This window comes from Vitis riparia, chromosome 3 (genome assembly GCF_004353265.1).
Source record: "Vitis riparia cultivar Riparia Gloire de Montpellier isolate 1030 chromosome 3, EGFV_Vit.rip_1.0, whole genome shotgun sequence".
In the NCBI taxonomy this organism is placed as follows: Eukaryota; Viridiplantae; Streptophyta; class Magnoliopsida; order Vitales; family Vitaceae; genus Vitis; species Vitis riparia.
In genome coordinates, this window is record NC_048433.1 from 7057604 (window position 1) to 7085449 (window position 27846).

General features: G+C 37.7%; 1 protein-coding gene across 4 annotated transcripts; it reads right to left on the bottom strand.

Annotated features, from left to right (window-relative positions):
* Positions 1–104: 104 nt before the first annotated feature.
* Positions 105–27342, bottom strand: LOC117911218 (myosin-10). Of its 4 annotated transcripts, none has more exons than XM_034825487.1 (18): positions 27225–27341; positions 26597–26659; positions 25486–25579; positions 25230–25338; positions 25107–25145; positions 21149–21232; positions 20834–20895; positions 19373–19475; positions 18503–18652; positions 18233–18301; positions 18071–18127; positions 17764–17937; positions 16383–16466; positions 16059–16169; positions 11384–11454; positions 1360–1584; positions 1056–1149; positions 105–731 (listed from the first exon to the last, which is right to left on the bottom strand). In XM_034825487.1, the coding sequence occupies exons 2-18, from the start codon at positions 26655–26657 to the stop codon at positions 408–410; spliced, it is 1911 nt and encodes a 636-aa protein (XP_034681378.1). In that variant the 5' UTR covers positions 26658–26659; positions 27225–27341; the 3' UTR covers positions 105–407. The 4 variants fall into 4 exon arrangements, with proteins under 4 accessions (XP_034681378.1, XP_034681377.1, XP_034681379.1 ...); XM_034825486.1 differs by having other exon boundaries at positions 17674–17937; positions 27225–27340; XM_034825490.1 differs by lacking the exon at positions 105–731 and having other exon boundaries at positions 1068–1149; positions 1394–1584; positions 17674–17937; positions 27225–27342.
* Positions 27343–27846: the final 504 nt, after the last annotated feature.

Sequence of the window (27846 nt, forward strand, 5' to 3'; positions counted from 1 at the left end):
AATTGCATCCATCTAGTGGTAGAACAATGCAGTGGTGGCTAGACCTATTGGTCTTGTACACAGAAACAAAAAAAATCAAAAACATAAAAAATAAAAAAAAAATGAAGAGAAAGCACTATAACATAACACCCATTGGTATCAGGGCACTGAGAAGCCTAGTCTAAAGCCTTTGCAATTAAAATATCACTGTACAACATAGAAACAATTGATAAATACATACATTGTTCCAGGGATTGAACCATAACCTATTCTTAAGCATTGGGTTTACAAGACAAAGGTGATACTGCACAGATTTTCTACATTACCCTATTTCTGTTTTGTGTTTTTTTTTCCCTCCTTTTTCTGGAATTAGCTGCACAACTTTCCATATATAAATAAAGCACAGATTTTCAATCATTTTCTCCTTCCTAGTTGCCTTTCACAAGACCATAACTGGAACTTCTTTTGATTGTGCTGTCCTTCAATACCTGAACTGCAAATATAAGAAGTTCTACCATCTCAAATCCTGCAGCACATACAGAGTCTATTTTCTCACTGCTGGAATCCCCATGAAAATAGCCTGGCGCATTGTCCATACTTTCACCAAATGATTCCCCATCTGCATCTGCTGACCAACTAACTGGAAGAGAACTGCCAAGAGCAGTCTTTACGAGTTTTGCTTCATTAATAATGTCATCCAGTGCTTCTAACACGCTAGAAACTGTGCCTCCAGATGTAACTGACTCTTTAGCCTACAGAGCAGATAATAGTAGAAATACAGAACCTATCAATTTCAAGCATAAGAACAATGTTCCTACAAGGAACCTGATTTTTTACTGAATGCTCAGAAACATTTCAACTAGAAGATAGAAGAAAAAGATGCCCAAAGCAGCACGACACTACAACTTCCATCATGGAAGGGTATGGTAGGTCTGACATTTGTAGTTGATGTTCTTAATTATGAAATATTTAGCCACTCCTATGACCTGCTCATTCCCCCTCTATCCTAACTAACAACATATCCCCTGCTCCAGATATAAAAACTTCTGTTCAATTGAAAGTGTAAAAAGAATAACCTCTAGAAGTGTGAGACGAAGCCTACGAATCGAAGAGGTCAGATGCTCAATGCTTTCCATGCTTTCCTTTAGGGTTGCATTTTCAATCTTCATTCTGGAAAGAAAAAAGGAAAACATAAAAGTTAAAAACATATATATATATATATATAGAGAGAGAGAGAGAGAGAGAGAGAGAGAGAACAAACAAGTTCTATAAATGCTTTTCTTTATGATAGATCAGTGGACAAAAAAGGGGATATGTTTCCCATGCATAAGAAATGCCTATATACTGTATGCATCAAGCGCTATAAGCATTTTCCAAGACCTGGCAAAATCCATGCTATAATTGGACTTTCTACCAGAGAAATTCCCTTCACTATTCAGGTGAGCTTCAGCTTGATTTCCACTGTAATCTAAGGGACCGATCCAGCGTCTCAGGTACGTTTTCTTCAGCAGGTTTTTCAATTTTCCATCTCTTTCAAGAGTAGCATTTCTTTTTTCCCCAATGTCAGCTAAAAAATTTCCCTGTTTCATGTCATGACTGATCTTCCTGCACATATTTCCATATTCCAGTTAAATTTATTTTCAATATTTCATTGAACAAAACACACATAATGCAGAAGGTGTAAAAACTTTCAAAAGGCAGAACTTCACAAGGAACAAGAAATAGAGTAAAGCCTAATAATGAGAAAATGCAGAAGCAACTGTTTGGAATAATTCATTATCCAAATTATATTAAGTAATTCCTCACTAAATCATGTCTTGCAAAAAGTGTGAAAAATTTTCAAACAGGAGGTGTTAGCCCAAGGGTTCTCCTAAGCGTGTTTTGATGATAACTGTTGAATATAATGTATTTATAGTGTATAACCTTTCCTTGTTAATATAGGACACATATATGGTAGGACACATGTATGGTAGTTAGGACTCTTAGCCTTGTAGGACTCTTAGCCTTGTATATATATATATTTCTCAATTGTAAGTAGATCATTACATTAATGAGAATCAAGGTCTTTCTTCTTTCTCTCTCTCTCAACATGGTATCAGAGCCAAGGAAGAAAACCTAATTCTTTCCTGTTTCCCGTGTCATCAACTCCGGGAAACCTTCCGGTGACCGTGTTTCATTCCGGTCACCTTCCCCATCTCCCAATACTTTCCGGACATTCGGATCGTCGACAGAAACCACTCACCGCCGGCGAACTTTTCCGGCGAACTTCCCGGCGACGTATTTTTCCGGCACCAACCATACCAGAAGGAGCGCCTGGAGGAGATCTCCAACTTTTGTGAAGGCACCAGCACCAAAAAAGCCTCCACGCGCCGCCCACGCGCAATTTTCCGGCCGGCGGCTGCATCTCACGCGCCGGCGCGTGAGGGCGCGTGAGGCCTTTTCCGGCAACGCGCCTCCTCCTCCAGCTTCGCCTGACGCCGACCAGCCTCCCTACCTCCCTGGTTCTCCCATCCGAGCCCTGCACATACCTCTTTTGGGGATTTTTGTCTCCGTCGGCCCTCCAAACAGTCTTTCCGGCGAAGCTCCGACTACTTTTTCTCCACTCCAATCCCTACACGTGCCTTGGGAAGTGTTCTTCTACCTTTCTGGTGGTACCACGCCGCGATCTGAGGCCGTCTCCCTTTTTCGGTGGTGCCACGCCGCAATCTGAAGCCGTATTAGGGCTCTCTTCGATCCAAACATACTTCATTCTCCAGATAAGTAGATATGACTACTAAAAATTCCATTTTTTCCGCTGTTATATCTGGCTCTCCTATGATTACTTCGGAGAAATTGGTTGGCAGTGACAATTATCTTTCCTGGTCTGCCTCTGTTGAACTTTGGTTTATGGGTCAAGGATATGAGGATCACTTGATTACACAGGGGGCAGATATCCCTGAGGTTGACCGCGTACAGTGGAGGAAGATAGATGCACAGTTATGTAGTGTATTATGGCAATCGGTTGATCCCAAGATTCTTCTTCATCTTCGGGCCTACAAAACTTGTTTTAAATTTTGGACTCAGGCCAAAGGATTATATACGAATGATATCCAGCGTCTTTATAAGGTGGCTTCTGCTATTGTCCATCTCAGCCAACAGGACTTGGATCTATCTACTTATATTGGCCAGATTGCCTCTCTTAAGGAGGAGTTCTTGACTGTGATGCCTCTTACGCCTGATGTTGGGGCTCAACAAACACAGCTTGACCAGTTCTTCATGGTTCTTACTCTTATTGGCCTCCGTCCGGATCTTGAGCCTGTCCGCGATCAGATTCTTGGTAGTTCATCAGTTCCGTCCTTGGATGATGTGTTTGCTCGCCTCCTCCGTATCTCCTCCACTCAGACTTTGCCATCTGATAGTACTTCAGATTCTTCTGTGTTAGTTTCTCAAACTAGCTCTCGAGGAGGCCGCAGTGGTACCCGAGGTAGAGGTCAACGTCCTCATTGCACCTATTGCAATAAACTTGGCCACACTCGCGATCGTTGCTATCAGTTACATGGACGACCTCCTCGCACTGCACATGTGGCCCAGTCCTCTGATTCTCCGCTGCCTCAGCCTCCGAGCTCTTTCGCATCTCAGGCTTCTGTTGCCTCTGTTGCCCAGCCTGGTAATGCCTCTGCCTGCCTTACCCACACATCTTCTCTTGGACCCTGGATTCTAGATTCTGGAGCTTCTGATCACTTATCTGGTAATAAGGATCTTTTCTCCTCTATTACTACTACCTCTACTTTACCTACTGTTACCTTAGCTAATGGTTCTCAAACTGTGGCTAAAGGTATTGGTTTGGCCCTTCCTCTACCTTCTCTACCTCTCACTTCTGTCCTTTATACTCCTGAATGTCCTTTTAATCTTATTTCCATCAGCAAAATCACTCGTACTCTTAATTGCTCTATTACCTTTTCTGATAAATTTGTGACCTTGCAGGACCGGAGTACGGGGAAGACGATTGGCATAGGACGTGAGTCTCAAGGCCTCTATCACCTCACCTCGGATTCATCTCCTGCAGTTTGCATTTCCACTGATGCTCCTCTCCTCATTCACAATCGTCTGGGCCACCCTAGTCTCTCCAAGTTCCAGAAGATGGTCCCTCGTTTTTCCACTTTATCGTCACTTCCGTGTGAGTCATGTCAGCTTGGGAAACATACTCGTGTCTCGTTCCCAAAGCGTTTGAATAATCGGGCAAAGTCTCCTTTTGAGCTTGTCCACACTGATGTTTGGGGTCCTTGTCGGACTGCGTCTACTTTAGGATTTCAGTATTTTGTCACTTTCATTAATGACTATTCTCGATGTACTTGGTTATTTTTAATGAAAAATCGAGCTGAGTTATTCTCTATTTTCCAGAAATTTTATGCTGAAATCCAAACCCAGTTCAATATTTCTATTCGTGTGTTACGCAGTGACAATGCCCGGGAATATTTTTCAGCACCATTTACTTCGTTTATGTCCCATCATGGGATTCTTCATCAGTCTTCTTGTGCTCATACTCCTCAACAAAATGGGGTAGCTGAACGCAAGAATCGACATCTTGTTGAGACAGCTCGTACTCTCCTCCTCCACAGTAATGTTCCTTTTCGTTTTTGGGGGGACGCTGTTCTTACCGCTTGTTATTTGATTAATCGTATGCCCTCCTCTGTCTTACATGATTAGATTCCTCACTCCCTTCTCTTCCCTGACCAACCACTTTATTTCCTTCCTCCTCGTGTCTTTGGTTGTACTTGCTTTGTTCATATTCTCACTCCTGGACAGGACAAGCTTTCCGCCAAAGCCATGATGTGTCTCTTCTTGGGATACTCCAGACTTCAGAAGGGTTATCGTTGTTATTCCCTTGAGACTCATCGATACTTTATCTCCGCTGATGTCACCTTCTTTGAGGACTCACCATTTTTTTCCACCACTTCTGAGTCTCTTCCTGTTTCTGAAGTCTTGCCTATTCCCATTGTCTCCCCACCTGATGCTATGCCTCCTCGACCACTTCAGGTTTATCATCGTCGCCCTCGTGTCGTTGCTCCTCTCCCTTTTGCTGAGGCACCTGCTGACTCACTTCCTATCCCTTCGGCTTCACCTACCTCGGCCTTGCCTTCTCCTAATGACTTACCCATTACTGTTCGGAAAGGTACTCGCTCTACTCGTAATCCTCATCCTATTTACAATTTTTTGAGTTATCATCGATTATCTTCACCCTATTCTGCTTTTGTTTCTGCTATATCCTCTGTTTCTCTTCCAAAGAGCACCCATGAAGCTCTTTCCCATCCAGGCTGGCGACAGGCAATGGTGGATGAAATGGCTGCTCTGCACTCTAATGGCACTTGGGATCTTGTTGTTTTACCCTCGGGTAAATCTACCGTTGGCTGTCGTTGGGTCTACGCAGTTAAGGTTGGTCCTGATGGTCAGGTTGATCGCCTTAAGGCCCGCTTAGTTGCTAAAGGCTATACTCAGGTTTATGGTTCTGATTATGGTGACACATTCTCTCCTGTTGCCAAGATTGCTTCTATCCGTCTGCTTCTCTCCATGGCTGCCATGTGTTCTTGGCCTCTTTATCAATTGGATATTAAAAATGCCTTCCTTCATGGTGATCTTGCCGAGGAGGTTTATATGGAGCAACCTCCTGGTTTTGTTGCTCAGGGGGAGTCTGGTTTAGTATGCAGGTTACGCCGTTCTCTATATGGCTTGAAACAATCTCCTCGAGCATGGTTTGGCCGTTTTAGTTCTGTTGTTCAAGAGTTTGGCATGCTTCGCAGTACAGCAGACCATTCAGTTTTCTATCATCATAACTCTTTGGGGCAGTGTATTTATCTGGTTGTTTATGTGGACGACATCGTCATTACAGGCAGTGATCAGGATGGTATTCAGAAACTAAAGCAACACCTTTTTACCCACTTTCAGACCAAAGACTTGGGGAAACTCAAGTATTTCTTGGGAATTGAGATAGCTCAATCCAGTTCTGCTGTGGTCCTTTCCCAAAGGAAGTATGCTTTAGACATCCTGGAAGAAACCGGTATGTTAGACTGTAAACCGGTAGACACACCTATGGATCCGAATGTCAAACTTGTACCAGGACAGGGGGAGCCTTTAGGAGACCCCGGGAGATATCGACGACTTGTAGGTAAATTGAACTATCTCACCATTACTCGTCCAGACATTTCTTTTCCTGTGAGTGTTGTTAGTCAATTCCTACAGTCACCATGTGATAGCCATTGGGATGCCGTAATCCGCATTCTTCAATATATCAAAAGTACACCAGGCCAAGGTGTGTTGTACGAGAACAGAGGTCATACTCAGGTTGTTGGTTACACAGATGCAGATTGGGCTGGCTCACCCACAGATAGACGTTCCACTTCAGGGTACTGTGTTTTTATTGGAGGTAATCTAATATCTTGGAAGAGTAAGAAACAAGATGTAGTGGCCAGATCTAGCGCTGAAGCCGAGTATCGAGCTATGGCTTTGGCAACATGTGAACTCATATGGTTGAGACATCTTCTTCGAGAGTTGAGATTTGGAAAGGATGAACAGATGAAACTCATATATGATAACCAGGCCGCATTACATATTGCATCCAATCCAGTCTTTCATGAAAGGCCAAACATATTGAAGTTGACTGTCATTTCATTAGAGAGAAGATCGCATCAGGATGTGTTGCTACAAGTTTTGTTAATTCAAATGATCAACTAGCTGACATCTTCACTAAATCTCTCAGAGGTCCTAGGATTAAATATATTTGTAACAAGTTTGGTGCATATGACGTATATGCTCCAGCTTGAGGGGGAGTGTTGAATATAATGTATTTATAGTGTATAACCTTTCCTTGTTAATATAGGACACATATATGGTAGGACACATGTATGGTAGTTAGGACTCTTAGCCTTGTAGGACTCTTAGCCTTGTATATATATATATTTCTCAATTGTAAGTAGATCATTACATTAATGAGAATCAAGGTCTTTCTTCTTTCTCTCTCTCTCAACAATAACAAAACAAGGTTAAGTAAGCTAATAGGTTCAAATCAAGTTTCAGGTTATAAACAAGAAAATCAAAAGAAGAGGTCAAGTCAAATTGAAAGATCTCAAAGAAAAGGAAATCAAGGATACATGAAGACCAATCAAAATTTAGAAAATCAACGTAAGATGAATCCTTTGGGTGCACTTAGGATTTAAACTTTTTACATGCATTTCTTCAATACTTAGTTTCATTGAAAACTTGCTTAAACGCTTATAATTTGTTTGAAACTAAGAAATCATCCAAACACCTAAGGCAAATCTTTTCAAAATTGAGCTACAAATTCACTTAGAGACATTGCCTAAGTATTAGAAAGCTTTTGGAAAGAAAAAGGAAGGTTTTAGGCCTGTTTTGGTCCAACCGGTCAAGGGGGACCTGAACCAGCTCAACCGGTTGGGAATTGGTCAAACTGGTTGCCTTTTTCCGGTCAAGTTTTGGTTCAGGTTGCACAAAATTTTCTCTCTTTCAGAGGGCTTGCATTCCCAATCTAAGCTGCCCTTTTCCTAGTCAAGGCCTGATCAAACCTCAGAAAGGACAAACGGTCACCTGTTGTGCATTTATTACTCAACGATGTCAACTAGTCAAACTGGAGCTCTATCCGTCGAGACTAGTTTGTGCCTTTTGGGGTGTCCAAGGTTGGAAACCTATAAATAGAGAACTCTTATGTATTTATTGAGAAGAGAATACTTGCGTTGAATTCTTTATCTACCCTTTTCTATCGTTCAAATCTCTCATTCCTTTGTGCATTAATCATTCACTTACAAATCATTCTTAGTGCACCCCCTGTATCCATCCTAGCCTTCTTCGTACTTGTTCATTTATTGAGCTAGGATTAAGAGAGGTTAAACCTTCATCATTTTGAGAAAGATTGAGTGTTGAAGCTTCAAGTTGGGTTTGAATTTGAAGAGAAGTTGTAAGAGCCCATTGAAGCTTTGAATGCAATTGTATCGCTTGAAAGCTTGGGTTGAAAGCTTCAGTTTAATGGAACCTTCACTTGGAAGAAAATTGAGGAAGTGGACATAGGCGGGATTTGCTGAACCATTATAAAACCAAGTTTGCATCTCTCTCTCCCTCCCTCCCTCTTTCATTATGCTATTAATTGTTTAATTGAAGGTGTTCATCAAAAAAGTTTCAAAACCCAATTCCCCACGTTTTTGGAGAAGTTCTTAAGACAAGGAGATTGAAATGGTTGTTCAATGTATGAACTCTATGGTGGCAAGCAAGAACTGCCTGGATAAATTGGTGTGCACGCCAGCAGGAATGATAACTTTCCTGTTTGATTTTTTTCCTCTGGAGTCCAATGTTACCTTCTCCTTATCAGATAAGGAGATTTAGAGACCTTTGCTACCTTCTCAAGTCAATTTCTTCACTTGAGGAGGCAGTTAGTCAGAAAATCTTAACAATGGATCAGATTGAGCAGAGGGATTGATCTAAAGTGAGTGGATGCTGCCTCGCAAACAGAAAGAAGAATCAGTGAACCATTTGCTCATCCATTGGCAAGCAGTTCGTGGACCTTCATTTTCACTCTGCTCAGGATGGATGAGGTGCTGCCCCATTCTTTAAAGCAGTTGTGGCTAGGTTGGCATGGAAGTTCTGTTAGGAGGATCTCAAGGAGGAATTGGAGTCTTGCCCATCTGTTTAATCTCATATGGAAGATGCAACTTCTTCCAAGATGCCAATCCTTACCTAAATATCTCCTTTATTACATATCCCAAATTTTAATGCACTAGTAAGATGCTCCCAAAGGCAAACCTAAATTTTTAGTGGGAAGTTGATCCACTGTACGCCTAAAACTCAAATCCAACTGCCCAACCTACTCTTACTAGGCCCACTAGAAAAAGCTCACTATTTTCGAAATTTATTTTTAAACCTGAGACAGCTTTAAAACAAAACAACACCCATCTCAAGTATAACAATTGCTCACTACTAGCCTTGCAAAAAAGAAGGGAGTCATCCACGAACAGGATATGCAAGATCAGAACCCCACCCCCATCCTTTCCTCCTACCTTGAAGCCATTATGGTCCATAATGCAACTCAACACCTCCATCCCCAACTTGAATAAATAGGGAGAGGGTGATGAATAAAGAGTGAGAGAGTGGATCATCTTGTCTCAAGCCTCTTGAGTTATGGAAGAAACCAGTCGGTGTCCCATTCACTAACACTGAAACATGAAATGTTGAAATACAGAATTTAATCCAATCAAATACAGTTTTAGCAGAAATTCATTCTACTTATCACTGAAATAGGAAGTTCCAGCTCACGTGATCATGAACCTTCTCCATATCCAATTTGCAAGGCACCCATGCTCTCAAACTTTTGAGTCTAGAGTTTCAATGGACATAAGCTGCATTCAAAACTAGCCTACTCTCAACAAAAGGAATTTCAGGACTCAATCCTAATCTTGCCAATAACTGTCTTAAGCCTATTTGCAATACTTTTTGCCAAAAGCTTGTACACTCCACCACTGAACTGATAGGACAAAAGCCAGTAATACCCTTCACTCTTTCCTTTCAGGAGCAAGACCAACAACGCCGCATTAAGGGTTCTCTGGAAAAAACCAAAACAACAGAATTCATAGAAACAGCTTATAACTTCATTTCCAACTGTAGCCCAACAAAGTTGCCAAAAGGCAATTCTGAAACCATTTGGCCTAGGAGTTTTATCGCCCCTAAGTCCAAAAGTGCCACCAAAACATCCTCTTCACTGAGAGCTCTCTCCAAGATCCAACCCCATTATCCCTCCATCTAACTGCTTGAAACCAGCTCTCTACAAACCAGAGTGTTTGTCTCCTGAATCAGGATACAACTGGTGAAAGAAATTGACTATCTCCCTTTTAAAATTGAATTCCCCCTCCAAGACCTCCGTGAAATTAGATGGTTTTCAGAGTTAAAATGAGCAAATAAAAACATTTGCTGCAGCTGTTGCCCCTTCTATGGATATCATGTAGACAGGTATCTGCAGTCCATCAATGGACCACGTACACAAGGCAGAGCGTATGCTAACACCAAAATGTTTAACTATAGCACAAAACCCACAATTTAAAACACAGGTGAAGCCGTGAAGGTCCAAATTTCACAATTATACTGTTCTGTATGTTCATAAAACAGGAAAGCCAAGATGCGTCCACTTCATGTCCTATCAATGTCAAACAAGCAATGGCCACATGTAAAAATTCATTTAAATACTAGAAATACCCAAGACATGTGCAAGATGCATTTAAGCAGTCTGTGTCCAACACATGCCAATCACAGACTGCTACCTTGATAAATATGCCAGGTATGAATTACGTTGGGTCATTTGACACTGCTTTAATAATCAAAGAGTGAAGTCTAGAATGTTCAGTTTCCTTCTTTTCAACTCTCATATTACATCAGTATGATGTTAATAATTTTATTCAAATCCTACCGCAGTTTCATCTTTTCCTTTCCCCTTTTTGTTTGCTTGTACATTGTGACAACTTTATTAAGAATTGAAGATTAAATTTTTATTTAAATATTGGTAATTTCTCTTTTGTATCCTAATTTTGCACAATAAGTTGCATGACAGTTTTAAGTGGCCAAATTTGCCACAGGCCTAGTTATGGCCATTGCCCAGGCTTGCCTTGGAGTTTTGCCATTTTGTGTGGACCTAAACCATAATAGCATTGGAATAATAAATGGGTTTCATGCTAAGAAAAGTTCTGATATAAACACCCAATTTTACAACTGAGTCATATGATTTGGACCATCTTCTTGAACCATGCAGGGATGCATTAATCAAACCCAAGGCACACTTTACACAGTTTGAGCCTCTAAAAATTCAAACTTTAAGGTGTTTTCCAGATTTGGATTCAAAGCAAAATCATGAGAATAAGGCTTCTTCCTGCCAAGTACCTACACACTACTGCTAATGATGGTTGTTACTAAAAATATGTTCAAGATTGAAGTTGAACGTGAACAGATGTCAGGAGCCAGCAACCCCACTATCTAAACTTCTGCTTACCCTACTTCCGATCTACAAATTTATTATCCCATCCTCAAGGTTCATCATCACCGGAATGCTGACAAGATCTAAACCAGATAGGAACTATATTAATCTAAGACAGTTTCAAAATCAATCCTCAGTTCACTAACTACCCTGACAAGCTTTTATAATATTTGACAGACAATTTGGTTATTTTCGGTTCATCAAGACCACAAGACAAAGGGTCCCTGTTCAAGCCATTGACATGGTGCAAGCTTTGACACTGGAACTGCTAGAAACCGAAAAATTTACAAGTCTCCCTTACTAGAAAACAAAGGCACTCGGAAACACAAGTAAACATATAAGATATTATTTATTTTGTATAAGAACATTGATATTTATATTCAGAAAGATAAGAAAAAATCATACTCTTGTAGTAGTTGATATTCCTGCTTCAATTGTGCCAACTCCATAAGAGCTTTTACCTTTTCATTGGTAACCTGAACAAACAAAATATTTGCTCAACCCATTAACCACTCCAGTAAAGAAAATAATTAGAAGCCAAGTATCAAGCTGCATAGAGCACTGCTCAAGACCGAAAAGAGAAGATATTTTGCCTTTGAATAAGGACACCAAAGAAGCATACATAGAGATAATAGCACCATCTACAGGTGGCAATAAATAGCAGTTTACTCAGCCAGTTCATTCTTGATTAGAAGCTGATCCACTTAAACCATACCCAACCAAATAATTGGGTTAAGACAGTACTAATGAACTAACCATATTAAGATACACCACTTTTTATGATAATAAAGGCTGTGTTATTATTTTTAGTTTATTGTTCTGTCAAATTTTTTTCATGCTTACAGAAATATTAAAAAATTAAATATTTCTTATTAAAACCTAAAACCTAAGGATCTAGTACTGATGAGGGTCCAGGACCAACAATTGAATTGCTTGAACCATAAACCCTGAATCATGGAGATAAAAGGGTAGGGTATTGCCATATTAACACTCATCTAGAACCACACAGATGACACTGCTAAGCACATTAAACAAGTTGAAAATTACAGGGACAGGATGTCAGAAAGGAGTAAATTGGTGCAAGGTATCCTTTGCAGAGGAAATACTCAAAAAGGTTAATAACTTCATTACAATGAATTTCGTGCAGGTGCCCAGATATAACCACAAATTTCAGTTAAATTTGGAAATTTTAGCACATCCATGTTGTGAGTCTGCAAGCAGTAAGGGTGGTAAAATTACCATGAGCAGAGGAAAAAAAAGGCAAGATTCCCAGTAAAATCATTTTATAATTCCTTACATGAGGAGAATTTAGAGAAATTTGGGGTACCCCATTTAGAACTTTTTGTTCTTTTTTCTTTTTTTTTTTCTTTTTTGGCCTGGGAGGTGGTACGGTGTGAGAGGCAAGGACAGATAATGGTGAACAGATGCAATATTTGTAGAGTAAGTGATGAATCACAAAATGACATCCAGAAAATTGCAGGACATAATGATAGCAATTTTAAGATGCATTAAGTCTTTCCTATTACAGGGATGGAAGTTTATGTGAATGGATAAGAGGAGGAAGGTACAGAGAATGTCTCCCCCTTGCCTGTTTTGGTGCATATGGAGAGGGCATAATGATCAAATCTTTGATGAGGAAAAGCTTCCTGATCAAAAATTGAATGAGAACCTTGTTAAATCCTTTTTGGAGCAGTCTGGAGCACCACTGGGTATAGACAAATATACATTTTGGGACTTGTTAGATAGCCCTAAATTGTGGATAATTGGTTTGAGGCTTTGAGCTAGACTGTTTCAATTAGGTGCTTCTGTTTTTTCTTTTCTTTTTATTAGTGCCTTTCTATACCCCTTTGTGTACATAGGATCCAATCACTCTACGTTAGGGCTATTTAATAAATTCTCTCTTTGCCTATCAAAAAAACCAGAGAGAAAGAGAGAGAGAGAAGGAAGGACCCCACCCCCAAGGGTTCCCTCAACCAAACATACAAAAATTTGACAAATATATTTTTCAGATCCTCTAAGAGCACAAACTTTCAAAGATTCTTCTACTGCTCCTTCCATAAACACCAAATGCACACTCAAAAAGGGAATCCTCCCTACTTCTACTCTTACTTTCGCTCACTCAAGTAGTGTGCTGAGAAGACTCCAGAGGTCAAAAATAGCAATTACTGGAGATCCCAAGGCCCAACAATGCATGAGCAAGCAACTAATAGTGACTCATCCTTAAACCAGCATATGCAACACCAATTCTCAAGAATCCTCCCCTTCTCATGAGCTGGTCAATGGTGAGGATCTTCTCCCAAACAACCTCCCATATGAAGAAACCAAACCTAGATGGTGTATTTTGATTCCATGCTACCCATATGGGAAAGATATAATGGCTCTAGACAGAAGTGTCTCATATAAGGAGTTAACTGAAAAATAACCACTATTTGAGGGCTATCGCAGTAACTAAGCCTCCTTAACCCTCCTAGACTCTGATTGCCCTCAATGGTATAACCTTATGTAATCTTGCCTTTTTTAACGGGCTCCATTTTTCCAGAAGTCTAAAAAGACTAAACTGGATCAAAGTTTTGTGGTAAAATTGTCCATCATAACCAGTACAAGCATGTACTGTGATGTTTCTAAAACGATTCAAGAACACAATGGACATATTGAGCATGACTGTTTAGCTTCAATAAAGAAAAAGAAAATAATTTTGATTAAAAAAAATATATCAGCAGAGAAGTAATATTAGTATATAGAGCATAATCATAAATACTGCATTTTTTCCTTTCTTTCTGGTTCTATAATAATGAAATCCCTTGCTTTCTTATCAGAAAAAATGAGTGAGCTATCCTTGAAGTAAGAGGAACCTAGATCCCTGCCCCCAAAATACACGCAGCCTAAAACTAAACACCACAAAGAGTATGTATGAACCAATACATAGAGCCTGAAAACAAGCACCACAAAAACAAACACCACAATGAGTATGTATGTATGTGCAGCCTAAAACCAATACATACAGTCTAAAACCAAACACCACAAAGAGTATATACATGTATGTATGTATATATGCATGCATGTGCAGCCTAAAACCAATGCATACAGCCTAAAACCAAACACCACAAACTGTTTATACATATGTATGTGAGTAAGCTATCCTTGGTTCTATAACAATATAATTCTCTTGCTTTTTTATCAGAAAAAATGGGGCTATCCTTTGAAGAAGAGGAACCTAGATCCTTATGTATGTATGTCTATATGTACATAAGGATGTATGTATGTAGGCATGGATGTATGGATACATCTATGTATGCCCCATAGTTTCAAAAAGCACAAGATGCACCTAAGGTGAAAAAGTCTTTTTAGGCTTAGGCACAAAATGCAACACAAGGCAAGTGCCTGAACGAAATGAAACACAACATAGGGTCTATATCAATTTTATAAAATACAATCCAAAATTAGACAAAATGCGCCTCTCCGACAAGGTGCAAGCTTTGGCAGGTGAGGCACTATAGCTACAGTGTGGCTGTGCCTTGGGCCTAAGAGCGCCTTCTAAGTCCCTAGTAAACTGTCCCCTAATCCAAAGAAATCGGGATGCATGGACTGCCTGCCTTCTACGTCCCCAGTAAACCATCCCCTAGTCCAAAGAGATCATGTATGGATGTGTGTGTGTCTGTGTGTCTGTGTGTCTGTGTCTGTGTCTATGTCTGTATGTGTGTGTGTGTGTGTGTGTGTCTCTGTGTCTGTGTGTGGATGGATGGATGGGGGATGGATGGATGTATGTATATATGTATGTATGTATGTTGGATGGATGGATGGATGGATGGATGTATGAATCTCTATGTGTATGTATCTATGAAATCTCTGTATGTATTTATGTATGGAATCTCCTCCAGGGCATCCCACTGGACAACCCAAAAGAGAAAATAAACTTTCAGAAGCCACATAAAAAAGGACATGAACTAAGATTAACCAAAGACATGAAATGAGATTTTGAATCAACCAAATGATCTTTCCTAGAATCATATAACCACCACATGAAAATCTTCTGATATTTGTCAATTCTACTAGTAATCTCAACCAGCATTTAAACATAGGCATGAAATACTTGCATTTCATTCTCGGAAATAACCTGTTTCTTTATAAGTGGACATCATATTGGGGAGTTCATGCCACTATATTAGAGTTCAAGATTGTATACTTTATTGTAAAACTAATATGAATCTGCAGGGATTTTGCATGTCTTTAATTATTATGGTGGTTGGTGGGTTGGTGGGTTGGTGGGTTGGTGGGTTAATTTGTTGGGCTAAGAGAGGTTTTGGAATGATGGTGGCATAGGATAATGACCTACTTCTTTATAAAGTGAACATAGGATGGAGACTTGAAGCCTAGCCCAAGTGGCAAGGGATTGGGGTTTAGAATGAGGGATTTCACCCATGAGAGAACATTTTAAAAAACAATTCTCAAAAAATAGTTTTAATAACAATATTTAAAAACTGTTTTCAATTGTTTTCAGGAACAAAATTTTGTTAGGAAACTCAAATATTGAAAACGGTTTTCTTGGCATATTCTCTATGACGGTACTTCGCACTTATGTACACAACAAAAGTTTCCAAAACATTATTCATATTTTAAATTGTCATAACACTTTTTAAAAAAAAACAACTAAAAACACTTAAAATTAGTTTTTTGAAAAAATAACTTATTTTTTAAACAGATTTTCATAAAATTATTTTCTATCAAAAGCTTGTCAAATGTGTTTTTTGAGTTAGAAAATTGTTCTGTTATAAGAAACAGAAAACTACTTTCAAGACCATTTTCCAAACAGGGCCAAAAGAATCATAAGACAGGAGAGAGGGAAGGGTTTTCCAGATATAATTTAATATCTACCAGCTCATATCCCGCCTACTGAAAATTTTCCTACAGTGCAATCAGATGATTTCATGAGTCAGCAATAATCATATATACATGAAAGCTTCCTATCTATCATTTTCCTAGCAATCAAATTCATAGGATAGGATATTGAGTAACCAAAAGGCAACATGCTATTAAAATCCTGGTATTTAAGTGCAGGAAACAAAAACTATATGGAAGTTACTTGTAATAAGTTTCTCTGAAGCTCCTCCATTTTTTTCTGAAGAACTATATTAACATTGCTCTCCAGTAGATGCCGTTCTTCCTGCTGTGATAAAAGTAACAACGCTGAAACCTGACAAATTTTCCAAAGTAATAACACAAGAAATTAGCAAATCAGCAGCACATTTCCCTCCCTCTGTCTTTTGGTTGCGTGGGTGTGCAACAATACTTTAAACACTCTCCTAGGTCCTTTGTTGCTGACATATCATCAAAATATTTTCCTTGAATGTGCATACAAAGGAAAAACCTAATGCCAAAGGGTGGGACTTGCAGAGATACACATTACCTTCTCTTGCATTGCCTGAGCAAAGGCTTCAGAGGCATCACCCATTCCATCAATCACATTGTTTTTTAAACCAGGAATGTTACTCTGGAACAATGACAAGAATTAGTGAGAACTCAAATTTAAAATTTCAGAATATAGAGGCCAATTAAGAAATGAATACAGGAAGATGTTTGGTGTGGTGGGGCGGGGTGGGGTGTGTGTCACAGTATATAGAGAGCATATTAAAGATGAACTAGTAGTCTAATTACCATAAAACATTCTCCTAATGCAAAGATTTTTTTTCCCCTTTTTTTAACTTTCTTCATCCTGAACTTTAGTCAATGTTTCCAAAAACTGACAGTGCTTTAAGGGTATCCATTGAGAAAGAAACATTATCTAAGCCGAGATAGATATTTTGACATCATGCACAGCAGATACAGCAATTTTCATTGAATAGTGGAGCAATATATCTATTGTTCCAGGAAATATTTTCATCAGGTCATGGAGAATATATAATATTTCAACTGATGAAGATATTTCCTAGAACGAAAGATATATTGCTCCACCACTCAATGAAAATTATATAATATTTCATCCCTCCCTGTCCTGCCTCCATTTTTCTTAAGGTATATTTATTTTCAAACACATAGACACAAACAGATCAAAAGGAACAAATGATGGCATGATCAATGCCTGATATGAACAATATAATTAAGAGGCACCAACTGCATGTTTCAGGCATTGAGTAGTGGAACAGTATACCTGATGTTCCAGCAAAAATCTTCATCAGGTCTTGGAAAATATATAATATTTCCTCCCCCCTTCCATCCCCTCCTCCCCCTTTCCCCACTATGTTTTTCAGTATATATTTATTTTCAAACACACACACACACACAGGAACAAATGACAGCATGACCAATGCCTCATATGAACAATATAATTAAGAAGCGCTTGCATATTCCTCTCTCTTCTCTGATTTTCCTGATATGTATTCATTTCTCACAGAGATGGAGAGGAACAAATGATACGATCAGTGTCTCATATGAACAATATAATTAACAGGTACTCCATCATGTGCTTGAATAATTGTTAAAGGTCCAAGATACCTAATTTGCTATAAACATAGATGTCTCATTAGTAATCTCAAGTCTAAGAAACTAAAGGACCCATGACAAACCCAATACCAAATATGCAGAGGGGAAGACAGAAGAGGGAAGAAGGAGAGAGGGAAAAAGGGGGGGCAAGGGGGAGGGGGGAGAGAGAGAGAGAGAGAGAGAGAGAAGAGTGCAGCACAAGCAAATAGTCAACAAACCTCAGCTACTGAATTATGATCCCCAACAATACTAACATGTACATCTCGACACTCATTTTCATCTAACTTTAAGTCTCTCTGAGGAGGTACCAAATTTTGTTCTCTGTCTGCATCAAGCTGTCGAATCTTTTCTTCTACCACATCAATAATTGATTTGAGATGGGATTTCCCCTCATCAAGTAAATTTACAACATGAAGTCTGTGCTGAGAATGATAATGAAGCAACCCTGATATTCTGTTCTTGAACATTTGGTGTGAAATGATCTGAATGTAAATCAATTAGATCAAAAACAAAGAAATGCAATTCAGAATTGACACTTAATTTCAGTAAGTTTAAAAACAAAGCAAATGCAATCCAGGACCAAGTCATAATTTCTGAACATAATAGAGTTCTTACTTTCTGCTTTTCCAATTCACTAACTTTCTTCTTCAAATGATTTTCAATTTCCAAACCCTATATGCCACAAAAAAAAAAAAAAAAAAAAAAAAGGTTGATTAATGAGCAACTAAAAACTCAGTATCCAACAAAACTGATCTTAGATGAGAACTGAATCCATACCACCCTTAGCTTGTTTTGAAGATTATCAACAGAGTTTCTCACCATCTCCAGCTCCTCTTCTAATGCATCCTGTCTAAGGAAAGTTATTCAAGTAGCAAATAGTAGAAGAGGAAAAAAATGCAGATAAAAAATTCCAGAATACACAGCATAGAGCATCATAAATCATATAATATTCAACTTTTCCTCAAAAAAAATGGTATATCAAGTATCCTGAAACAAAGAAAAAAACTAGATAAGGATAGAGAGAAACAAAAATGAAGAAAAACTCACAATGTATTTAGAGGTGGAAGTTTCCTCATTAGTATTGAAACTCCACATTTCTACGGGATCAGATAACAGGCAACCACATTTATCATCCCAATTTGCATCCTCAAAAGCTTCAAGAGAATATTGTCTAATCTCAAAAAACTTATTAATAACCTGTTATAATACAAAGTATGATCATCAGAACCAAAAGAGCATGGAAAGCAACAAAGTCATGTCTAATGCTCCGATGTATTATTCAATATCAGAATTTCATCTACAAGGAAAGTTAGAGAGCAACACATAAAATGACAGGTATGGAGAAGAAAGAAATGAGAACTGAAAGATTAATGGGTAGCAAAATAGGCAAAGGTAGAACCAACACTCACTTTCTCAACTCTCAAAGAGTGAGAGGCGTGATCTGTTCAAGACAAGATCAAGCAAAGTTCATTGAAATTCTTTAACGATGTCACGCAATGAACAAAAAGCATGTCACATAGAAGAGTGACCAACTTGTTCCAAGTTGGTGACTAAAAAGAACAATGACTGAGGCAATGAGAAAAGCCATGATTTCCAAGGATTTAACAGTGGATAAACCCCAAAGTAAAGTACAAAGGCAAAAACAGATTCCAGCTGATTGCAAATAGTTGGGATCAAGTTGTTAGGTCATTAAATGTTCTCTCTGACCAAATGGACATGGGTAGGTACTTAGTTGGCCATTGCTTTTTGCCAGTCTATGATCTGTGTCTTCTTTGTGTACAGCTTTTAAATACAATATTTTTTTTTTTTTTTTTTTTTGATTGGAAACGACACAAAGCTTTTAAATACAATATTACCATTGCATATCAACTTAACAAGATGTTTCCTGGAGAGACTAAAATAAACAATGGCAACTACCTTCTTGAAAGTTTCATTCTGATCTTCTTGGTTCGCTAGATCAATCTGCAGTGCAACATTCAGTTGTTTTTGCTTCAAATTATCTGACTCAAGCTCTTTTATCCTGCCTCACAAAAAAATTGCATATCTAATAGTAAAACAATTTTACTTCAGCTGCCATCTGCCTACAGTGACAATGATTCAAGTACAAATTCTATTTCCAAAGCGTCCTAAAACATGGGAAATCATGAAACAACTAAACAAATAGTTGTTGCAGGAATGCATTATAACACACACCTGGGGTTTGTATTTATAAAATTAATTTGCATTTTTAATTCACAAAATAATAGATTGCAAGAATGCTAATAAATCACAGATTTCTTCTGCAACAAGAAGCTCTGTTATTGCAGTACCAAATCTACAATAATTTAAATACATTTTTCCCAAAAGAAAATGAGTTATGTCTATCCAAAAAGAAAAAAAGAAAAAAGAAAATGAGTTATAAAGAAACAGTAACTGGGCCTGTTTCTGAAGTCACAGTCCATAATTCCTTTTTTTTCCATGGTACTCAAAGTTGGTGCTGCTTAGCCACTGGAATTATTCAGAGTTCATTTAGCCATGGAATAAGTGATGCCAAAACTGGATAATGAATGAGCCCAAGACATGGGAAGTGCAAGAAGGAGAGGACATTTTAATTTGAAAAGATGATAAGAGGGGGAAGCTTCAATGTCAAGTCATATTGCAATTCCCTAAGGGCTGAGAATACTTTAGTATTCCCAGCCAAAGAGATTTGGGGATCCCATGCTCCTCTTAGAACGTGTTTTTTTTTTTTTTGCTTGGAAAGTCGTATGGGGGAAGATCTTAAATGTGGATATGTTAATGAAGAGGGGATGACTCATGGTGAATGGATGCAGCCTTTGTAAAGATAGTGAAGAATCAACTGATCACATTCTTATTCATTGTGATAAGAAGAGTGCTATGGACTTTGTTGTTAGTAGTCTTTAGCTTGTTTTGGGTGTTTCTGACCTCTGTGAGAAATCTCCTCCTAGAATGGAAATTAAGGGCCTAGATAAGAAGAAAAGAGTAGTTTGGCACTTAGCTCTGATTTGCTTATTTTGGTATATTTGGAAAGAGAAAGGACTTTCAAAGATGAAGATTTATCGGATCAATGATTGGAGGAGTACTTCAGTTGTTCACTTTTAGAGTGGTCCCAGGATTCAATGAAATCCCCTCTATTTTGAATTTCATAGATGCTCTTTCTTGTGGTTAGTTTTGCCCTATCCTTGTAGGCTAATCTTGTTTTTGTTTGGTGCTTGCTTTGGGATGTTTTGTGTATATTGTCTATATACATAGGGCGTGCCCTCTTTTTGGCACTTCTTAATACATGTTTTTCTTGTCTATCAAAAAAAAAAAAAAAAAGAGCCCAAGCCATGGAGGGATAAAAGCTTGTTATTATTGCAAGTGATCTACCACCTCAATTACCTCTTCTGGAAATTATTGAATTCCTGTAATGCAAGTTCCTCCTTCTCCTTAGCCTTCTCAGCCTGGTGTTAGCCATACAGAAGTTTCAAAAAACTTCTTAGGATATTTTTGGGTAAATAACTTAATAAATTTAAGAAGAAGAAGAAGCAGAAGCTCCTAAGAGCTAGTGTACAAATACAGCAGACAATGAAAAGAGAAGACAAAATTCAAAATCAGGGGGAAATCAAAACCCGTTAAAAAGTATTATATATATAGAAAATAAGCTAAGTTGCTCAAAAAAACCCTTAAGGACGGAAAAAGGGTAATTGACATAACCTCCATAATCGAATGATCCCGTTCAGCAAATGCAGCAGCAACACAACCTTGGAAAAATTTAATCTGCTTCTCTGCATCCAAATTCTGGAAAAAAATTTGAAACGAATCAGAATCAATGAAATGCAGACATACTCCAGAAAATGCACAGGCTTATCAGAGATAAATTGCTGTCAGATCAATATCTTTTATGCCCAGTCCAATTCCCAAAATCAACAGAGTGGAAAAACTTAAACATTGATGACTTCTTATTTATTTCCATGCCAAAATAATACCCATATTCATTTGAAAATGGTTTACAACCTCATCATCATCATTATCATCTTCCCCCAAATCCCCCTCTCTGGGAATTCCTTCCAAATTTCCAGACATTTCTGCTAATAAGACCTATAAGAAGTATCTTAAGAAAGTAACTCTTTCCTAGCCAAGTAGTGATTCAAATGACTTAGATGATGATTTAACATCTAGGTTCACTTCAGAAAATGAAAATGATTGCTATGGTAGCCTCTAACGTTAGCATTTCAAGACTTTTTTTTGATAGGCAAGCAATCCAAGACTTTCTTCAAGGATCTGCAAAATTTTCAAAATTGGCAAGATATGGAATGGGAAAGTTCAATAATTCAAGATTTCTGATAGCAAGAATCCACATCAATTTAGTGTTTATTGTGTGTTCTACTTTTGTTTTTTTATTTCGCTTTATCATCCATAAACCCAAGGTTAAAATGGTATTAGATCTCTGACTCTTTAAGGTTACATCATTAATTTAAACTAGAAGCCCTTATAGTTAAAATCGCCTTTAGATGTGGTGTTTGGTCGACCCATTAATCTGATTGGTCAACCAATGAGTGATAGAAAAAGGTGGCCCCACAAGAAATTAAACTAAGTTAGACTATAAAAGGCTTGATAGAATTTGGGGAAAAAAATGACTAACCTATTAAGACAATTGTCTTGTAGCTCAAATACATAAGGCTAGAATTGATATTTAAGCCCTTGGAAAGTTTTAACTCAAGACTAGACAATCAATTAAAACTTTCAATAGGTAAGATGGAAAACTACTTGAGAAATTGGTGGGTTCTAACTCAAAATATTAAAAATCCATGTCAAATACGATCTTATGAGCTTAAGACAAATTATTCAATCAAGATAGCTGAAAATAACCCCTCCATGGGACAAGGATAAGAAACGGACCAATTATTCAATCCAAAAGACCTTCAACTTTTGAAGACAAAAATATAAACTAGTATAGGAGCAGTTCAAGTAGCAATCAAACCATTAACAAGACCTAGCTTAGATAAACCTATTTGTGTTTGTCTAAGAGACACTAAACACAACAATTTTGCTGATTCAATACTAGGGCTCTTAGAATCAAATATTACAATAGACCAGTCTATTTCAATTGCTATCCTAATCTAGAAGTTGTATACATAATGATTCCACAAACAAGGCCTTAACATTGAGCATACAAACGAGGGGGTAATTCAAGAGCAAAATACTTGTTTTTTTTTTTATTGGAAACGCCACAAAGATATATTAATATAAAAAGAAGTACAAGAAGAAGGATGAGAAATCCTCCCACCAAAGACAACTAAATTACAGGAAAATACACATAAAACAAACGAACTCCCACTAAGGACCAATCCCTAAGGAGTACACACCGCTATCCAATCCAACTGAATCACATTAAGGGGAGTCCCCTTAAATGCCTTGGAACAGAAAGCCCAAAGGGAAGCAAGGAAAACAATAGAGTCCCAAAGGAACTCAAGAGCAAAATACTTGTTGGTTGTCTATATAATTTATTACAAAGTTATGATTACATCCTTGAACCCCAAGTGCATAGTCATCTTCTACTAAAAGAGAACTTTAATATTTCAAGCTAATGATGAACATGCATCAACCATGGTTCCAAAGCTATTACCTGGGTATCAGTTGACAAACTCATCAAAGTGGTACTTAAAAAACTTAACAACTCCTAAAATACCCAACCACTTATTCTATGGAAGATAGAGATAGATCAATAACTCTTAATTCCTATCCAACTTCTAAAAATCAAGAACTTAGATTTAGAGCATCATCATCAAGGTCTCTTTTAGCTACACCTTTGCCAAAAACCTGAACCAAGAATTGCAAGGAGTAAGCTTTCAACCTAATATATGAAGACCCTTTTATCATGATAATATTAACATAAAAAAAGACTCACCTTGTCCACCAACCAAGATGACCCATCGAAACCAAGGCAATTGTTTACCATAATAAAAAAAAAAACTTTTCAATAGATAAAGAATAGATTAGAAAAAAAAATAATAATAATAATAATAATGGAGAAAAATAGAGGAAAAAACAAAATAGTGTTGCTCAACATCGGCAAGTAACTACTGATAAAGCCATCACTTTGGTACACCCTCCCTTAGAGGAAATAAAAATTAGTGCACATAATATAGAAATAGGTCCTTAAAAAGGGGGCATATAAGATTTGCACTTCAGACCAATCAGTTTAGCAGCATGTGAGGGGGTAGGGGAAGAGGGGTTGGGAGCTATACATGCTTCTAGCAAAAGTCCTAGCTAACAATGGAGCAGGATGTGGTTTGCTGAGTCTTCCTCGCTCTCACAGAAGTAGCACCAATTCACTGAGGGCCACCTTCTCATTAGTTGGTCCCCAGTCATATCTTATCCCAATAGCATCCCAAGCAAAGAATCGCACTTTTCAGAGAGCTGCAAATCCCCAAATCATATAACAGAGAGCAGTCCAGATCCCCATACCATATAACAGAGAGCACCCCATCCTTGGAGCAACCCCAAGGATGGTATATATTCACTTTTTCTTCCTCCAAACACAACTTACCACCTCATCAAAGTCATCAAATAGGCAGTAAAAGTGTTTGGAAAAAATATCCTCACCTTAATTTTAGAAATATCGTAGTCTCCTGACCAATGGTCATAATGCCATGGTTCATAACTCCTGGCCTAGGCCCAGGAACTGACCGAGGATGAATATCCCCCAACTCCTTTCCTTCAAAAACCCCATTTCCTTTCCTTCCAGAGAAATTTTTTTTTTAAAAAAATGGCATTATCAGAATCTCTAGACCATCAAAATTCAAGCATTACATTCCAAACATCTACAAGTTCGAAGGATTGTTAGGCAGGATCACAGATAAGCCAAGCATATAAAAAATCTGGACTGTTCACACAATTCCATTTCAAATTCCAATGAGCATAGCCATTCAGTTCCGATTGCTTTATCAACATCAAATTATCAACTGTTCATATTTTTTCTAGAACCGGGGTCCAAAGGAAAAGGCCACCTTGGAAAGGACGGGTGACTTCCAAATTAGCTTTTATAATTTCTGTTATTTGAACCCTCTCAGGTCAGAAGTTAGAGCATCCTAGTGATGGCACAGACAAAACCATCAACATTATAAAGCATGGACACATAGGATTAGACTAAAAACATCCCTAATAGTTAATTGGGAATAACTGCCCCTTTTCTGCATACTTGGATAACAAACCATTAGGTGTCCTATAATGTACTTTTCTCTTGCTTATCAAAGATACATAACAACACCCTCCTTCATAGTTTAAGGTCCAAATCCTCTTTCTTTCACCTTCAAAGCAAAGTTTAGCATTTTATAATAATACTCTCAAAATCCAACTCCCAGTTTTAAAGATCTCTCTGTAAAATGGGGCGCACTATCAATTGTCAAATCTGGATGAGTATTGAGCCTTGACATATATTTGCTTACTTGTCTGCAGCAATCAAAAATACATCCAGGAAGCCATTTTAAGCAAGATATATTGGCCCTTTATTTCACACCTATAATTGACCAAATTAGATACCCATGATTTCCATAACATAAAGAGGCATAAGTTAGTCCCCCACCCAAACCTAGAACAAAAAGAATGTGTGTGTGTGTGTGTGTGTGTGTGTGTGTGAGAGAGAGAGAGAGAGAGAGAGAGAGAGAGAGACCTTTGAGACCTCTGCATTATGCAAATCTGCCAGCTGGCTCTGGAGAAGGCAAAGCAAACATATAAATTGTGGGCAGACAGATTGCTAATAATGTAAATTTAGAAGGAAAAAGAAAAACCTCACTTTGATACGATAAGCCTCTGAAAGCTCCTCTTGAAGATTTAAATTCTCTCTTGTGGAAGCAGCTACCTTCTTTTTCAAGTTCTCAATCTCCTGCTCCAAACCAGCTGTCCTAATAGGGCATTAATTTCAATATAGAGCATTTTTATTGCTAATCTAAAAAGATAAATACCTCTTCTTGCCGCCACCACCTGTGTGTGTGTGTGTGTGAGAGAGAGAGAGAGAGAGAGAGTTGTCCTCATGGAGTGGCAAAAAATACCTCTGAAAATGCATTCGAGTAGCTACAACAAGGTAGCTAGGTCCAGCTTGCTGAATGCACAACTGTTCAATATCTTTACGTAATTCATCTCGCTCTACAAAACAGACAGGAATACTCAATATCAAATATCATTAAATAGATTTGAAATTCAGAAACAGCTCAGAGAATCAAACAGAAAACATGGTATCCAGGAAGCATAACTTAACCTGCCAAGAGCACAATGTGTTTATCTATAATTTGACCACAATACAAAAACTATGTATTCTAGAGTCAGTTAGTTGACAGCAGAGGGCAGTGTGCCAGGTTCAGAAACAACCTAAATAAAAAGGTTGGAGATTGAGTCATACGGATAATCATGGGGTTCAGAGAATGGGTGGAAGTGTTTTGCAGAGGCTGCCAAAATAAATCACAAGCTCTTCTGGTGGTTTTAGGGAGTAAAAGAGCAAGTGGATTCAATGCCAAAGTGAATTATCCATCCAATATATCTAGCATTTACCTAACTTACAGAGAGAGATATGAAATGGATAGACATAGAATCCATTGAAGAAACATATGTGCTCATGGGCATAGAAGCCATATGAATAGGTGAGGTACCAGGTTGCACAGAGGCAGATTAATGTGCGCGCTCATGAAAATATTTGTATCAAGGAGGTGAAGAGTTGGGAGGTGTGTCAAACTCAGCAGAAGACTAGGCATTCTTGTTAACCAAAACACTGACAGGTGAGAAGTTAAGTGACAATAAATTTAGACAATGAGTTTTTCAGTGCCTGTAAGTTCTCTAATGGGGTTAATCAATGATGATGATTTCCAACAAGATTAGTGCTGGACTGAACCAATTCCTTTGTTCACACAAAAGATCAATGACCAATTCAGGCATCTCACCACACCATATAGTGAATCTAATATCCCTTCTTCATTAAATCTGATCTCTTCACTATTTCATGTATGAACAATAGTAACACACATATATATACACACTATGAAACCCAAACACAGAATCCATTATCTAGGTGCTGATCTATCAAAAATAACAATGTTGTGTATAGACCCAAAGTACCAGAAGCTGTTGACAAAGGAATAACTGCATTAATCAATAAAAAAAACCACATACCATGTTCCAACTGTTGAATGCGAGCAATCAAGGACTCATTGTCATTCGATTTTTCATCCATGTCTGAAGCAGAAAATTAATCATGAGAAGTTAACCCAAAACAAAGCAAATAGTTAAACCACAAAATTAAACACTAAATTATCAAACATTAATTTAAAAAATAAACTTGATCCTCAAGTATAAATACCCACTTTGGACCACTCAGACCCCATCAAATGAACACAATGAAAATCAGAAACCCAATTTCACAAAGTTTAATCCAACAGTCGATACTTTTGCACATTGATTTCAGCATTCAAACCCCCCAAAAATTTGACTCCAAAAATGAAAAACAACAACTAATAATACATGAAGCGATTAAACAAGTGAAATTCACAGCATGGTTTTTGATGACAAATGACACTTCCCGAAAAAGCCGAAATTTTCTTCAAAGCTCCAATTCACTGGAATTTTTATTTCCCCGGGAAGTTCTTATGGAAAAATTTTCCGTCAGAGAAAACAGAACCGGCCAAAAAAATAAAAAAATCAAGTGAAGTAAAGAAAATAATTTCCAGAGCATCAGAGAAATTATCGAGAATTTGAATTCCAAATCAAACCAAACAAAGGAAACAAGGAAAAAGGAAGCTACCTGAATCGTGCTGAAAAACCCTAGAATTGAGAAACGGGAGAGGGAATATTTCTAAATATCAAACGGCCTCCTCCGAATTCCTTCTGTAACCAGCAACTCTATTAGCTGGTTCCTGATAAATATCAATCCGCACCCTCCATCTTTTTAAATATTAAATTCCCCTCATGGCTTTCATTGAGTACCATGCCTTAATTTTTTTTTAGTCTGGATGATGAGCATTTAAAAATAAAAAATTAAAAAATTAAAACAAAATAAAATAAAATGTAAAGCATAAAAGATATAAAAATCTTAGTTTAAACTATTTGGTTGTAATTAAAAAATAAAAATATAAAATAATGTTAGAATTAAAATTATATTTAAAATCTTTTATTTTATGATAAAGAAATGTTGAGTTTAAATTTAATTTTTGTTTTGCTTTTTTTTTTTTTTTTGTCAACTCCTCTTTTCTATTCCATTTTCACTCTATGTTTGGTACGGGGAAATTTGAAGGACAATACAAAAAAAAGAAAATTGAGAGGAAAAGTAAAATGAAAGAAAATATAAAAAAAAATAAAAAATAGATATAAGTTGTATTTAATTCTCGAAAAATTTGATGGAGGAAAAATGTATGGGAAATAAAATA